The 15,788-nt window shown below is 42.1% G+C and overlaps 1 protein-coding gene across 1 annotated transcript; it reads right to left on the bottom strand.

The window, feature by feature from the left end:
• Positions 1-1,839: 1,839 nt before the first annotated feature.
• Positions 1,840-9,697, bottom strand: LOC142470944 (extracellular calcium-sensing receptor-like). The gene is made up of 6 exons (XM_075577750.1): positions 9,525-9,697; positions 8,241-8,532; positions 6,027-6,857; positions 4,324-4,551; positions 2,859-2,982; positions 1,840-2,762 (listed from the first exon to the last, which is right to left on the bottom strand). The coding sequence occupies exons 1-6, from the start codon at positions 9,695-9,697 to the stop codon at positions 1,840-1,842; spliced, it is 2,571 nt and encodes an 856-aa protein (XP_075433865.1).
• Between the last annotated feature and the right edge of the window lie 6,091 nt (positions 9,698-15,788).

The following is a 15,788-nucleotide window of genomic DNA, read 5'->3' as shown; positions in this document are numbered from 1 at the left end:
GATACCCATATATTGCTGCATTGAGAGCCACTATTTGTGGGTCCATGTAGCATCCCCATGCCCCTGGGGTTTGTTGTTCTTCCTTTCCAGTACTTAATTGCTCACAGCCCACTCAGTTTGTCAATCCAAATGGTTCATTCCATTTCTGTTATGGTATACTTTCCCTATATAGGTCTATACTTTTTAATTAATTTTGTAATTGATTATACATTTTTTAAACACATTACTGTACTATCACAATCAATACTTATTATTAATAGTAAAGTTCAATTTTTAATTTACCTTCACATTTAATAGAGTAGTTTAGGTTAGTATGGCATTAATTAATAGGCACTAATATTTTATATTATAAGGACACTCACTTTAAGTACACTCGCGAGTAAGTACATATCGCTCAGTAGGCAAATGGCAGCTCACGCATGCGCCTGTCAGCACGTTCTGAACAGCAATACCGGCTCCCTACCTGTACCGAAGCTGTGCGCAAGCGGGGAGACTATAGAGCCTGTTCCAAATGCGTTATTTACATCAGTTATGCACGTATATGACGATTGCAGTACAGTACATGCATCGATAAGTGGGGAAAAAGGTAGTTCTTCACTTTAAGTACATTTTCGCTTTACATACATGCTCCGGTCCCATTGCGTACGTTAATGCGGTGTATGCCTGTATATAGTTTATTATTGTTAGTGGTTATTTATTTATATATACATATTGTTAGTGTAATTATGTACAGGCATACCCCGGTTTAAGGACACTCACTTTAAGTACACTCGCGAGTAAGGACATATCGCCCAATATGCAAATGGCAGCTCACGCATGCGCCTGTCAGCACGCCCTGAACAGCAATAACGGCTCCCGGCCTGTACCGAAGCTGTGTGCAAGCGGGGAGACTATAGAGCCTGTTACAAATGCCTTATTTACATCAGTTATGCACGTATATGACGATTGCAGTACAGTACATGCATCGATAAGTGGGGAAAAGGTAGTGCTTCACTTTAAGTACATTTTCGCTTTACATACATGCTCTGGTCCCATTGCGTACGTTAATGCGGGGTATGCCTGTATGTACTTATATTAGTTTATTTTTTGTTATCAATTTATAGCATATTATACATTCTACTATATTATATATCAATTGATTGTGTGTTGAATCAGCAGTTGGCTGATTCCAGCCTTTTGAGCACTGTAGCTTTGTTTACTTGGACTTTTCCCTATCTAACTAGCTACTCTTCATTAACCAATAACTCCTGAGGAAGTCACGCAACGTGACGGAACGCGTAGAGACGTGGTGACGTCATCTTAGACGGATGTGTGGGAGGAGGTCCTGAGTTTCCTGATACTTTGTTCAGCTGATCTGCCTTCACTTAAAACGGTGAATTATACACTGAAGTGCACTGAGCACTTGGAGACGCTGAAACGCTGCAGTACTCATGGCAGGAACTATATGCTGTCATCTTGAACATCAGGTGCACAGTATCACTCTCGGACCCCTCCACTCATGTAGATGACGTCCCTTACAGATTTCTCTTCAATGTTTGTGTAATTTTAGCATCCTGTAAGTGTATCTCCTAGGGACACTTTCTTTTTAAATAAAAATTCCCATTTTTTATAAAGTTACGTGTTATGGAGCTTACGCTTCTTTGTGTTTTGTTTCTCTCTCTCTCTCTCTCTCTCTCTCTCTCTCTCTCTCTCTCTCTCTCTCTCTCTCTCTCTCTCTCTCTCTCTCTATATATATATATATATATATATATATTTATTGTGTTTCTACTTTTTAATTAGTATACAAAGAGCTGAATGTAGAAATGGTTTATTGTCTGAGTAGGCATTCTGTTTTTACAGTTATTTGACCTTGTGAGCCCGACCTCTGTCTCTGCCCATGAGATGTTCTCTCGAGTTCATGTTGGGTTTGAACAATATGATGAAACATTTGGGCATAAACATGCAGACCAACAGAGCCCAGCTGGAAGACAGGATGGCGAATACCTCCATGGCCACGGTGTACTTGCCGCGTGCACTGAGGGAGGCCGGGATATAGGACACCCAGACAATGAGGAAGGCCAGCATGCTGAAGGTGATGAATTTCGCCTCATTGAAGCTGTCAGGTAGCTGCCTGGCCAGGAAGGCAACAATAAAGCTAACAGTAGCTAGCGTACCAAGATATCCTAGCATACACCAAAAGACTATGGGGGAACCCTCATTACACTCAATGATAATGACCCCAGATTTGGTTTGGGTGTTGTGTTCTGGGAAGGGAGGTGAGAATGAGAGCCAGAAGATGCAGAGAAAAGTTTGAATAAGGATGCAGAAAATGACAACAATATAAGAGACCCGATTGCTGGTCCACTTCCTCAGATTGCTACCAGGCTTGGTGGCCTTGAAGGCGATGACAACCATGATGGTTTTGGCCAAGATACATGAGACGCAAAGGGCAAAGACCATACCGAAAGCAACCTGGCGCAGAAGACACTTCTCAGTTTGGGGGTAACCAATGAAAGCTAAAGAGCAGAGGAAGCAGAGGGACAGGGAACACAGGAGAAGACAACTGAGGGTGTAGTTGTTGGCTCTGACAATGGGAGTGGTTTTGAAGTGGATAAAAAGTCCAAACATGAAAACTGGGACTAAAGATGAGGAAATACTTGTAGCGGCCAAGGTGACACCCAATGGCTCATCATAGGAGAGAAATTCTCTGTACTTTGGGAGACATTTGTCCCTTTGAACATTGGGCCACATATCCCACGGACATTTAGAGCAATGAATAGAGTCTGTAAAAGAGAAAAAAAAATAAGTGTGATAATATATCATGCTACAGTATGTTCATACTTTATGTTGTCTCTCTAGTTCTTCTTAGATCTTCTCACCTGTTGTGTTGGAGATCTCTCCTTGGGGACAGAGGACACATTCGAAGCAGCAGACCGGCTTCCCTCTCAATGCTGCCTTCCTGAAACCAGGGGGACAACTGCTACTGCAGAGAGAGAGAGGGACCTGGAGGATAATTTGGAACGATTAAGTGAATATGAGGCAGATATGACTGGGATACAGTACTATAAAATGGCCAAACTCTGTCCGGTCTGGATTATTGGGATATAACACGTTGCCACAAGCACTGAAAGCTGTAGGTTGAGTAATTTTATCAAACTGCAGTGGGACACAGATGGCATTTTGTAAGTAAATGAATGAGCAGGTACATTTATGTCAAGGGTTTCCACCTATTAGCCAATTCCACCATACATATAACTCCTATTACGTCATACACTGGCGACACACTTTATTCGAGCTCGGCTAGTCCCACGAATTCGGGTATACCCGGGTGTATTGAGGTTTGTGACTGTTTTCTGCCCGAGTGCATTGGGTTATTTTCCAGGCAGGGATTGAAGCATTTTATTCCCGCTGGCTGCAATACTGCACAGTATATATATATATACTGCATTACAATTCATGAATTTATGCCATCTGGTAGACACGCGAAGCATTGCAGCCTATTAAATCCTAATCATTATCATTTAACAGATCAGCCGCCCGTCAGCCAGGCATGAACCCAGGCTGGGAAGGCAAACGCAACGGGGCTTGTCAGAGGTGAGGAGCGGCGCATTCCAGGTATCTGGCATGTACATACTGGGTATTTGCTCGAATAAAGTGTGTCGGTGCAGTATAATGGGTCCATATAACTCCTTCTATTGCTCCACGTAGCCACTCCCTGGGCACTAGCTGAGGTAGTCCCCTTAAACTAGGGATTCCCTCAGCTACAGGAATAGATGTTTCATCCCTGTGCCCCATTCACCTTTCTGGGCTTTGCTGCAGCGGGTACCCTAGCGGTTAGTCATGTTTGCATTTTCAAGGGGAAGTATTGCTGGGACAATGTGCCTACATGTATCCGAGAATCAGGCATGATTCCCAGGTACATTTATGGCGGATCCGACATCTCTGACAATGGTTCCTCCGCAAAAAAAAACTTGAAACTAACCTAGCAATCCCTGCTTGATTGCATGCCCAGGGAGGAAAAAACACAGAAAATACTTTGATTACACATAGTACATGGGAAATATAAAATGTTACTGGGCCCAACAGCTAACTCTCTGGGACCCTTATACACAGATCAGGGGTTACCAAATCAGGCTTTACCTTTATTTGAGAGCCTGGTTACCCCCTACCGTCACATTGTGTCTAAGCAAATTTTTGCCAAGCAAATTACAATTTATTTAATTACCTTGTTTTGCTCAATGAATGATCCTGGTAAGAATGTGTATTAATAACCTGGTCTCCCCGACAGCTGCTCCCTATTACCCCTCCTGATACATGTATCTCCTCTCCATGGCAATATCTTACCTCCTTTCCACCTGACGCCCAATGCACAACACTGGCATTGATGGTTAAAACCTGTCCAATGGCAGCTCCGGTATCGTAGCTGCCCACCTTGACCTGTTTTGTTCCACCCTCTGGACTCGGTTGCCAGTTCACTATATCATACGCCGCAGGTGGGTCCCCGTTCTCGTTAAAGAAGAGCACCCTCCCACTGCTTGTTCTCATGCGCACCTTCTTCACATAGTGCAAGAGCTGCGGAGAGAGTAGAGAGGGTCTGTTATGTTACATAGGCTCAGAGTTATTACAGACAATGGGGCTCATAAAGGAATGAGAACCAATGGAGTTATCAAAGGAAAACTCATAAAAAGCAGTGGGACTCTGCTGCCCAGGTGCTGGTCATTTACTCCCAAACTAGGGTATGTTGTCAACATATTATTTTATTTTATATAACTGGCCCATATTATGCCTCCTTTTGCCCATAATAACTGCTCCCTATAGATTTTCGTATTGCTCCAATTAACCCCTCCTTATAACATCTCCTCTTACTCCATATAACCCCTCCCTATCACTCGTCTTATTGCCACATATTACATCTGCCTTAAACTCCTCCCATTGTTTTATATAACCCCTCCATTTAACTCCTACCATTGCCCCCTAAAACCCCTCCCTATAACTCCTCCTATTACTCCATTAAAACTGCTCACTATGGTTGTAGATCCTCGGAAGTCGATAAAATATTTTGTTACATTAAGTTTAAGAGGCGTTCCCTCTAACAATCCATATCCCATACAGTAAGTCAGTTATGGTTACCGTAGGGATTTAATGTAACATCATAGGTCATAGCAAGTAGTGGCATTACTCCTAACCTTGACACTGAAATAGGATGGTTATAGGGTCTGGATACTGTAAGTGTAAGACCACAGTTAGGTATGATTTAATAATCATATTGTTATTTACTATATTATTTCCCTCTCCTGTCTTCACTTTATTTATTCTAATGAATTAACTATTGAAAAATGGAGAGAAGTAACGCCACCTTGGGTGAGGACAGGCTTTACGCCATGTTATTTAAAGCTAACACAAAGCAGTGCTAACTTCACATGGCATTACTGTAAGCCTATATTTAAATGAGGAACCAAATGTTCATTGTCTTTGCATATATTTAGCTTTGTAGAGGCCAGTTAAACTCAGTTAAAATAATAGACATTATCTATTTAGGTAACATTGTTAGTAGCCCAGATTTAACATAACTCTTCGTATGTACCCCTATAACACTTCCTATTACCCCAAAGCTATGCTCTGTGTCTTGACACGTGTAGTACAAAGTCCTAGATGCCATATTGGTGGACTGGAGAAATGGAGATTGGTTGCAGGCTGGGATACCGTTGAGGATACCGACAATACATTTCTTCAGAGATTACATCATAAAGTACAGAGATTTCAAAACCTCATACATTTTTTCTTCAAGTGTAATCTGGCAGCACAGTTAGAAGGAAACATATATTACCTGAGGTGATGAGGAGGGTGGACATGGAGTTGTGAGAATATATATGTTTCCTTTTATCTGTGCTGCAACTACCCTCAGAGAAGAAATCTACGAGGTTTTGGTAAACTCTGTACACTATAATCTCATCTCTAATATTGGTCCATCAAAAGGTGTTGAATATCATTTCTTTTTTACTGTATTAGGCAATACTTTAGTTTTGTGATTTGTTAAAGATTTCTACCTGCCATGGTTGGAAATTCCAAATATTTGAGCATCTTCCATGTAAGAATGGTCCTTCACCTTCATGGCAGTCGGTCAAATCTTGCAAAGCTTTGGCTACAACACGAACTGCAGTATAGACATTGTAGGTTGCCCTTAAGTCGGAGACATCATTGTAGCGGTTATGGATGTTTTCTAGATTTTCTGCTCCCGTACACTCTTTTATTGAAGTCCCTGATGAGCCTGTTATGTTTATCTGGTCCAGGAGCTTGCAGCTGAAAGCTTCCTCCCAGAATATCTTCACCCACTCTCCTCCCGTAGACATTAATGGGTAGATGCTGTTGAGGAACTCTTTAAACTCTGGGATAGTTCCGCTGGGGAGGGCAAAGCCAAATGTTCCAGAAAGAAGACCTGAGTATTTGGCCACTGATAAGACAGTGGAGGTAGCCCAAGCTTCACTGGCCAACAATATCTTGCCTGTCACCTTCTGTCTCAACATCTCATCCAGAATAAAGGGCAAGTCAAAATCAGTGGAGAAGATGATCACAGCCTTGGCCGTTGACTCTTTGAGGACCCGGGCAATCTGTGGAGCATTGCGGTCAGGCTGATTTATCATGATCTTCTCCATGAAGGCCACGCAAGCTCCGGCCTTAAGTACCTCTCTACTGGTGACATGGATGCCCTGTTGCCCATAATCATTGTCAATAGCCAACAGTCCCACCCAGGTCCAGCCGAAGTGCAACACCAGCTCGGCCAGTCCCTTGGACTGAAAGGCGTCACTGGGGACAGTTCTGAAGAAGGAAGGGAACTGTGTCCGGTCACTCAGGAGGGAGCTGGTTGAGTAGAAGCTGATCTGTTAAGAGGAAGATGCCAGAGAGGTTGGTGAACAAAACTGAATCTGAATAGGTTTCAGGATTTTGGGGGCTAAATTTAATAGTCTCCTAGATACCAAACTGGAGCAAATATAGTGCATAACACATTTATCAAAGTGAAAATTTCCAATTGCTTTCAACAAGTTTCCTTCACTGTTTTTGGTGCTTGCTTTACAACAGTTTGGCATTGGACAAACTTTTGAAATGTATCACTGCATTAAATCTCATGGTAAATATTGCATTAGGCTTAACAAAATGCATTGTGTTAACCAGTGCAATAATATTTCTTACCGCTATGTACATCATGTGATCTGCCTATATATGTACTGTACAGTATGTCTTACAGACACTGAATTATTTTTTCCTTGTGTTGATTAAATCTGCCAGGTCTGAGGACACATTCATCTCAACACCTTAGAGATCAGGGTCCCACATCACAATTACCAAGCAGAAAATAATTTATTTATTTATATTGTAAAGATCTTGATCTTAAAGGGGCAATCCCTGCAAGGACCAAAGTGAACTAATTCCACTGACAAGTTTGTATAGTACTTTTTATTTAAAGTCTTTCATTGCATGTATTTGTCAGAATATATTAATATCATAAATGGTCAATATTTTCTTTTGTTCCACTGACAAGTTTAATGGGATTTATACCTTTTTTTTTTACTACTGACACATTTATGTATTTTTAATTATGTTTTGTAAAGTAAGACTTGGGAGGGGTGTGATTTCTTCTGACTGCTATTTTTTGAGTGATGTTCCTATGGGTTCAGCAAGTTTCTACAGTCAGAGACTATTTCCCAACTTCCCTATCTTTATTGGCTTTCTGATAAGGACATGGTGGGATAAGGGTAAAAAAAACACTTTGTTGACAAACACTCCCCCCATTCAGAGACCCCTACAAAATTCAACTGGCAGATTGAGTGTAGTTACACAGGCAGACTATGTGGAATTATACGTGTAACACACAGGCAGACTATGTGGAATGATACATGTAACACACAGGCAGACTATGTGGAATTATACATGTAACACACAGGCAGTCCATGTGGAATTACACATGTAATACCCGGGCAGACAACAGAATGTGGAATAAGACGTGGAATACATTGGCAAACTATATGGCATTACACGTATAATACACAAGCAGACTATGTGGAATTACATGTGTAATAAACTGGAAGATCATGTGGAATTACATATGTAAATACATTGGCAGACTATGTGGAATTACATGTGTAGTACACTGGCAGACTATGTGGTATTACATGTGTAATACACTGGCAGACAACAGTATGTGCAATGCTCATGCTCCAACGATTTTTTCAGTACCATGGACAGCAAACTCAACCTTACAGTACCTGTGGGTATCGGTACAGCCCCAGGATCTGAGCCATCAGAATGCTGTATGTAGAGATAGAGTGGCCGACGACAGCTGCCAAGGGGACACCGTGATGGCACCTGTAATTGGGCACAGGCGGCCCGTGTCCAGTCAGCACTTGAAGAGTTCCTTCTAATGCCCTCTGTAGCACAGTGCATGAGTCATAGATATGGAGGCCTAAGGTGATGTTGGTTAGAAGCTCACTGTCCCTGTTGATCTCCTGCACGGCAAACCGCATGGCCTGGACACGCTGGTAATTCTCGAAACGGAACCTAGATGTTAGAGTGGGGGTTGGGAAATCTGATGAGGCAATTGAACCCTCAGGATATTTAGAGGATCAAACCATGAGACATATATAAAAGTGAAGAATGGGGTGTATAGATAATTTATGACATGATACTAAAGTGTAAAGTAAAAGGTATGTGCACTCATAATAACAAGGAGATCTGCCATGGGTGCACAGGAATCCTCCATCGAATGGTATAACTGCGAATGTAGAGCACACTCTGATGGACTTATTAATCAATAAAGTACATTTATTTTAAGAGGAGCTACATTTTGGCCATGACAAAGATCCATGTTAGGACTGAAACATTGATCCTCATACAATAAATGTATGTTATTGCTTACCACTCACTGGAGTGCTGCTCTCTATTGTACAAATTCACAATGACATTTAAGGGTTCATGGAGGAAGTGTAAGGTGTGTCAGTACTGGAATAGCAGGGAGGGTGGTGCACAGCAGGATTGAGGATAGCAAAGTGGGCTCCATTTTATAGACAGATATCTATACATAAAACTGGCCATTTAATCCATTAATCTCACTGTCATTCGGTAACGTTGCTGCGGCGTGTTACTGCTCCTTTAACCCATTAAACACCTCCATGTTATTAGGCCTTTTTGCCCCTACATGGGATTGACCCTTGAAACACATACCTGTCATTACTGTAGGTCATTTTGCTCCTATGTGGGACTGACCCAATAACCCATTAATCACATCCCTGTTTTTAGGTCACATTTCTCCGTCCTGGGACTGACCCTTTAAACCATAAAACACGTCACTTTCATTGGGTAATTTTGCTTGTATGTGGGGCAGGCCCTTTAAACCATAAAACACGTCTCTGTCATTAGGTCACTTGGTTCCTTCATGGGTCGGACCCTTTAACCCATTAAACGTCCCTGTCATTAAGTCATTTTGCTTGTATGTGTCGCTGACCACTTTAAAGATAACATCAACAAATGTTTTACAGAGAAATGCATCTTACGTTTTGCAGATTACAGGGGCTGGTTTCTCTGTGAAGCTAATCTTGGGGTATATTGTGTAAACATGAATGTGTAAAACCCCACCAATTACAATGTCTCCATCCTCCACAATTCCCCTTAGTTCGATGTTATTGAGGCTGCACCCCAGCGTGAATGGTGTAGTGTAGAATAGCATAAAGTGTCACATTGTCCTATAGAAAAATGGCAGCATTTTCTGACATCCCAAAACAGTAGGGTCATGAATGTGATGTCTCCGGGAATTGCACAGGATAAACGCTGGCCCTGGGAAAAGGAGACACTCGTCATTCACTTAATTCAAAGCTCTGTTTCTTTATTTATTTAATGAAGCATCCTTTTGCAATGTTCAACCTCTCAGACCTGAAGGGTTCTGAGTCAGGATGGAAGTTATGTGTGTGTGTGTGTGTGTGTGTTATACTGTATGAATAGCAGAAGAGGCTGCAGTTCAGGATGGAGGTGCAGTGACAGGGCTGTTTATGTGAGGGAGGTGGTCAATACAGGAATAGTAAAAAGGGCTCCAGAGCCAGATGGAGGTGCAGTGACAGAGGTGTGTGGGTGTGTGTGTGTGTGTGTGTGTGTGTGCGTGTGCGTGTGCGTGTGCGTGTGCGTGTGCGTGTGTGTGTGTGATGGGTAAGTACAGAAATAACAGACTGGGGTGCAGGGTAGGTTGGAAGTGACAAATCTGTGTGTGTGTGTGTGTGTGTATGTGTGTTTAATGAATAGCAGAAGGGGCTGCATTTCAGGAAGGAGGTGTAGTGTCGGGGCTGTGTATGTGTGTGATGATTCAGTAAAGGAATAGCAGACTGTGCTGCAGGGTAGGTTGGAGGTGACAGGGCTGTGTGTGTGTTACATGAATAGAAAAGCAGACTGCAGGGTAGGATGGAGGTGCAGTGACAGAGGTGTGTGTGTTCTGAGATCCATCATGGCTTCAGGTGCAGTGAGAGGAGTAGGAGGAAGGCTGCTGCATAGAGCAGCTAAAGAAAAGAAAAGTTTGTTTCCTGAGAGAGAAGAAACTACAGGAATAAGTAAAGTAAGGAAACAGAAGAGAAAGTCGGCAGAGAGCCGAGCGAGGAATCTGGATGAGAACATGAGCAGTGAGTCAGAGGAAGGCACCTCTATATCTCCAGGTGGGATACATGAGAGCCCCAATCCCCAGGCACAGGGGCTGAGCAGCTCTCTGGAGAGAAGACCAGTGCTCTGTCCTAGAGAGGAGAGGGAGGGTAGGAAAGTACATAACCCTTGCAGTGTTCTAAGGTTCAGAGATTAATACTCTCCCAAACACAGCCCTCTGAGACCAGCAAAGCAGACATGGAGTCTGAGCAGAGAGAGAAGCAGGTAACAGCAGCTCACACAGTTACAGATAAAATAACCAGAAGAAGATGTGAGAACGTCTGTAGCACTGAAACAGCAAAAATCCATTTGCAGTCCGTGTAACTGCACTAATTCAATCCATCTACAGAGTTACAGCATACAGCCTCATTAGAACAGCCTCTGTTCCCCCCTCCCACGATCTTATCAGGGCTTACAACAGTACCATCTGAGGTTGTATGCTTAACTAACCAATAGAGATCAGGAAACTATATTGTTGCTATTTGTGGTTACTTTTGTTGTATACGTTCTGCACCAGAGACCATACTGTATCAGATAAGTATCTGAAGAAATCCTGGCAACCTGTTCCTCTTATGTGTCAAAATAGAGCAGCTAACTAAAGATACTATTAATTATATCACTTTAACACTGACAACCTAGGTAGGGACCATTATCCCCTTACAGTGTGATCTGAGATTTAAGACCTGAATGTGAGGTGGTTTGGGTTTTCACACACCATTAACTGTTATCAAAAATAACTCACAGACAATTTACTATAGCTGCTTCAATATGAAGTCTGCATTATATTGCAGGCCAAAACTGGCACGATAAGCAATTGAAGTTTATCACTCACCCATGACAGGATTATTTCCTCCATTAAAGCTAAAGTCCCTGTTACACGTTTTAAACCTTATTTGGATTAATACATTTTTTGATAGATGTGTTAATAATAATATTGTAAATATAGTTCAAGAGTGGCCTTTATTTTATAGTATAATTATTAAAAGTTAATTTTTATTTCACTCACATTCTACTTATATTCACTGAGTCTAGTATACAGTGCTTTTATCCTGTCTTTGGTTGCTCTATATAACTACAGTGTCAATTACCACTACTCATTACTGCTGCTGTATTATAAATTAGCAGAGATAGAAGAGTCCCCCCCCCCCTTTGTGCTAAAGCCATATGTATAGGTAGAGGAGTAGGGTACGGGGAGCGCAAATCGTAGAGGAAATAAAAGGAATCCTTCTTTGGGTTGATCTGCAGAAGCTTGCTGGCCACTATTGTATCATTTGATTTACATATGCATACCTGTTGCCTATATCATCATCATCATCATCATCATCATCATCATCATCATCATCATCATCATCATCATCACCATCACCATCTCCATCTCCACCACCATCACCACCACCTAACCATCAATGGAGCGCCCCAGGTATCTTTGACTATTCGTATAGGTAGAGGAGTTTGGAAATTAATCTCTAACCTGTTAGAACAGTTATCTGTGAAGCAGCGATTTGAAACCTTTCTAATAAACAGACTTTCTATGCAGTTTTTGTTTTCAAGCTACGCAGAATGGTGGGGAAATATAAAATTACGAATAACGAAAAAGAAGCTAGGGTTTCTATATCCAATATACAACAGAAGTATATTTAGCTGAGAAATAAACTTACAAGATTGTATACAGACCTACAACTTGTCAGCATGTCAACTGTGATTAGGAGGGCAAACTGAACATTTTTAAAGCCATACTAGCATAGTATATGTTTATATACGTTTTGATACCAAACCTTTGGATACAATTCTGTCTATAGGGAGATATAAAGCCTTCACTAAGGAATGATAACAACAAGCTCTACCTTTGCACACCGAACATTATACAGTATGTGTGGTAACAATTCAGGAATACACTGAGTGATATTTGGAATCATATGAGTACTTACCTAAGTAGGCTAAATGCATTTGAATTGAAGCAGATATTGCTACCGAACAAGATACTGTAACATAAGTATTGTAATTTAATCCTATATCAATAGGTATCCTTTATGAGCCATCATATGCTCAGTATCATCAGGGATATATGGTTAAACATATGTTATATTCAGCACAGTTTATATTTTGAACACTTTGTGGATGCACGTGACTATTATACACACTGTATAATTACCTAGTTTAATGTATCTCACTTTAACTTAGATCACTTTTATTAACTACTTAACCATTCTCCCTGGTTATAAGAGTACACTTATGATCTCAAGCCTATGATGACTACTGTAGGTATTTTCGATTAGAAGTGGCAATCCATAGCAATTTATCTGTGTTTACATACTAGATTACTTTGATACGCTAATTGTTGAATTAGGTTTTAAATTATTTTTTTGTGCCAATTTATAAAATTATATATTAGTGGAGATGAATCCCATCTCTTTTAGAAAACAATAGTTCCATTATAAAGGTTGAGTTGTGTGTCAGATACACTGGTTAGTGAGTGGCAGGGCTGTGCAGTGAAAGGAAGAAAGATATGCAATAACCTGTTATTGGTAAGAGACACGTGAGTACGCAGTATGCCGGACAGGGTGGAAATGCAGTGACAGCTGTGTGTGTATGTGTGGGAGTGTAGTCAGTACAAGAATAGCAGAGTAGGTACAGGGCAGGATGGAGGTCTAGTGACAGCTGTGTGTGTGTGCGCTCAGTAAAGGAATAGAAGAGAGGGCTGTATGGCAGGATGGAGGTGCAGTGACAGGCGTGTGTGTGGGGGCTCAGTAAAGGAATAGCAGGGTAGGATAGAGGTCTAGTGACAGAGCTGTGTTTGTGTGCGGGGAGGGGGTCAGTAAAAGAATAGCAGAGTGTGGTGCAGTGCAGAATGGAGTTGTAGTGACAGAACTGTGTTTGTGTGGGAGTGTAGTCAGTACAGGAATAGCAGAGGTGGTGAAGGACAGGATAGAGGTTCAGTGTCACACAGCTGTGTGTGGGGAGGGGGGGGGGAGAAGTGGGGGGTGTAGTCAGTACAGGAATAGCCAAGAAGGTGCAGGGCAGGATGGAGATGTAGTGACAGAGCAGTGTGTGTGTATGGAAGTGTAGCCAGTACAGGAATAGCAGAGGTGGTGCAGGGCAGGATGGAGGTGCAGTGACAGAGTTGTATGTGTGTGGGGGAATATAGTCAGTACAGGAATACTAGATCAGGAGGTGCAGGACAGGGTGGAGGTGCAGTGACAGAGCTGTGTGTGCAGTGACAGGATACACTCACCTCTTCTGCCTCAGTCTCATACTGTTTCTATATAAAAGCCCCTTCTTATACTGGGGTAGAATTGCTGTTAGGGATTTTCAATTCCCCTGGAGGATAAATAAGCAGTAATCCCTCCCACTGCTGGAAAAATCAGCATTACAGTGCAGAACATACTGTAACATGCAGGGAACATACATTGCAACCTCTGCAGTGCTGAAAGGGTTCTAGGCAATTTTTTAAATGAGATAATGAGATAATTGTATGTGTACGCTTTGGGACTGCTTGTGTGATAATTACAAATTTCCAAAGAGGCAAGGGACTTTGGAAACCTTCTGCCTTGTGTAATTTTAATGCTCTGATACACTGTTTAGTTATCTGAACTATGTGAATTTCATATGGAAACTTTAATATTGAAGCGTTTATTAGGGGGAGGCTGGCACTACAGTAACTACAGTAATTCTGTAAGTGCATTACCTCTGTCAATTTGAATAAATTTGCATACTTCACTATTTGTGCCTTCTCTATTCTCTATTCTCCATGTACTGAATCCTCCTCTTGCCTCTTAGGGATACTGCTCAGATTTCATCTGACGATTTCTACCTTGAGTTGGTCACTCGAAACAACCATACTGCCTTCATTTCCTTCGGTACTATTGTAAGTGGATCACCTATATGATTACACTATTGCTGTTTATTGTATACAGTGTGCACTATTGCATTTTTTCCTTTTTTATATACCACATGGAGGTAATTGCGCTCCTGATTCTTTGCCCTATTCACCTGTTGTCTGGACTTTGGATTGAGTCCTCTTTCCGGAGCTGCACTACCTCCTCAAGTATTTAATTTTTGGCGACTAATCAGAGCATGGGTTTGCACACAGCAGCCAATCATGAGCCAGGGGCTCGCATGGCTGTAACCAAACAAAGGAGGGGGCTTGCTTAGTTTCACGTTGCCGGCAAGGTGGGAAATATGAACTGACCAATGGAAATCGTGCCTACAAGTTCTGTCTCGGCAATGGCTTTCCCAGGCCAGCCCATTACCGTCCACTGGGGAGGCACCACAGAGTCTGGCAACAACAAAGAGTCTCACCTGCTGAGAGCCCATCCGCAGCTCTGTTCGTCTGCCCTTCCCCGCCTGCCAGATGGCCCAACACCAAACCCATCCATCCCTTTGATCCACCATTGCCATGCAGGCACCTCAGATAATGTTATTACCGAGGCTGCCTCCATAGTGATGGATTAGATATTTTAATACCAAACATGGGATCTAAAACGTGAAATTTAAAACTTGGGCTCGAAAACATGGATTCTAAAACTTGGTTTTAAAACATGCTCCTGCACTGTGTTTAAAACAGGGTTGTAGAACTTGCTGGCTGGGCAATGATATGACAGGGTTATTTTACTATTAACATACACCGTATTTTGCATTAACACATACCCGTAAAACTTGCACGATTCGCAGGTACAATTACAGTACTACCGGTAGAACTGATCAGCAACACGTTCTACACATCTTGACCCTTTTTGCCCCCTAACATCAACCCTCAAACTCATGCTCCCGAAGTCCCAGTTATACATCTATTTTCCATAATGGGATTAAAACACACAGGACATACTCACCTTATGAGTTCACAGGGGACAGCTAAGGTAACATGGTTTACAGGGGATACAGTAAAAACACTTTACCGGCCGTATGGGCTTATATTGACAGCCCATTACACACGGTTTAAGGGGCAGCCAGCCGGGCTTCACCATTACAATGAAGGCCGACTACCCCTACCATGACAGGGAGTCTGGCACTAACACTGCCCACGCTGTACCTGTGCTGTTTACACAGTGGCGACCAACTTTATTCTAACTCGGCTAGTTCCACGAATTTCAGAATATCCCGGTGATGTGCGGTTTTGTGTCGTTTTCGCCCGGAGTGTA

Source organism: Ascaphus truei, chromosome 20, assembly GCF_040206685.1.
Source record: "Ascaphus truei isolate aAscTru1 chromosome 20, aAscTru1.hap1, whole genome shotgun sequence".
Classification (NCBI taxonomy): Eukaryota; Metazoa; Chordata; class Amphibia; order Anura; family Ascaphidae; genus Ascaphus; species Ascaphus truei.
Note: the sequence above shows the minus strand (reverse complement) of the source record. Positions and strands in the feature narration are given on the sequence as shown.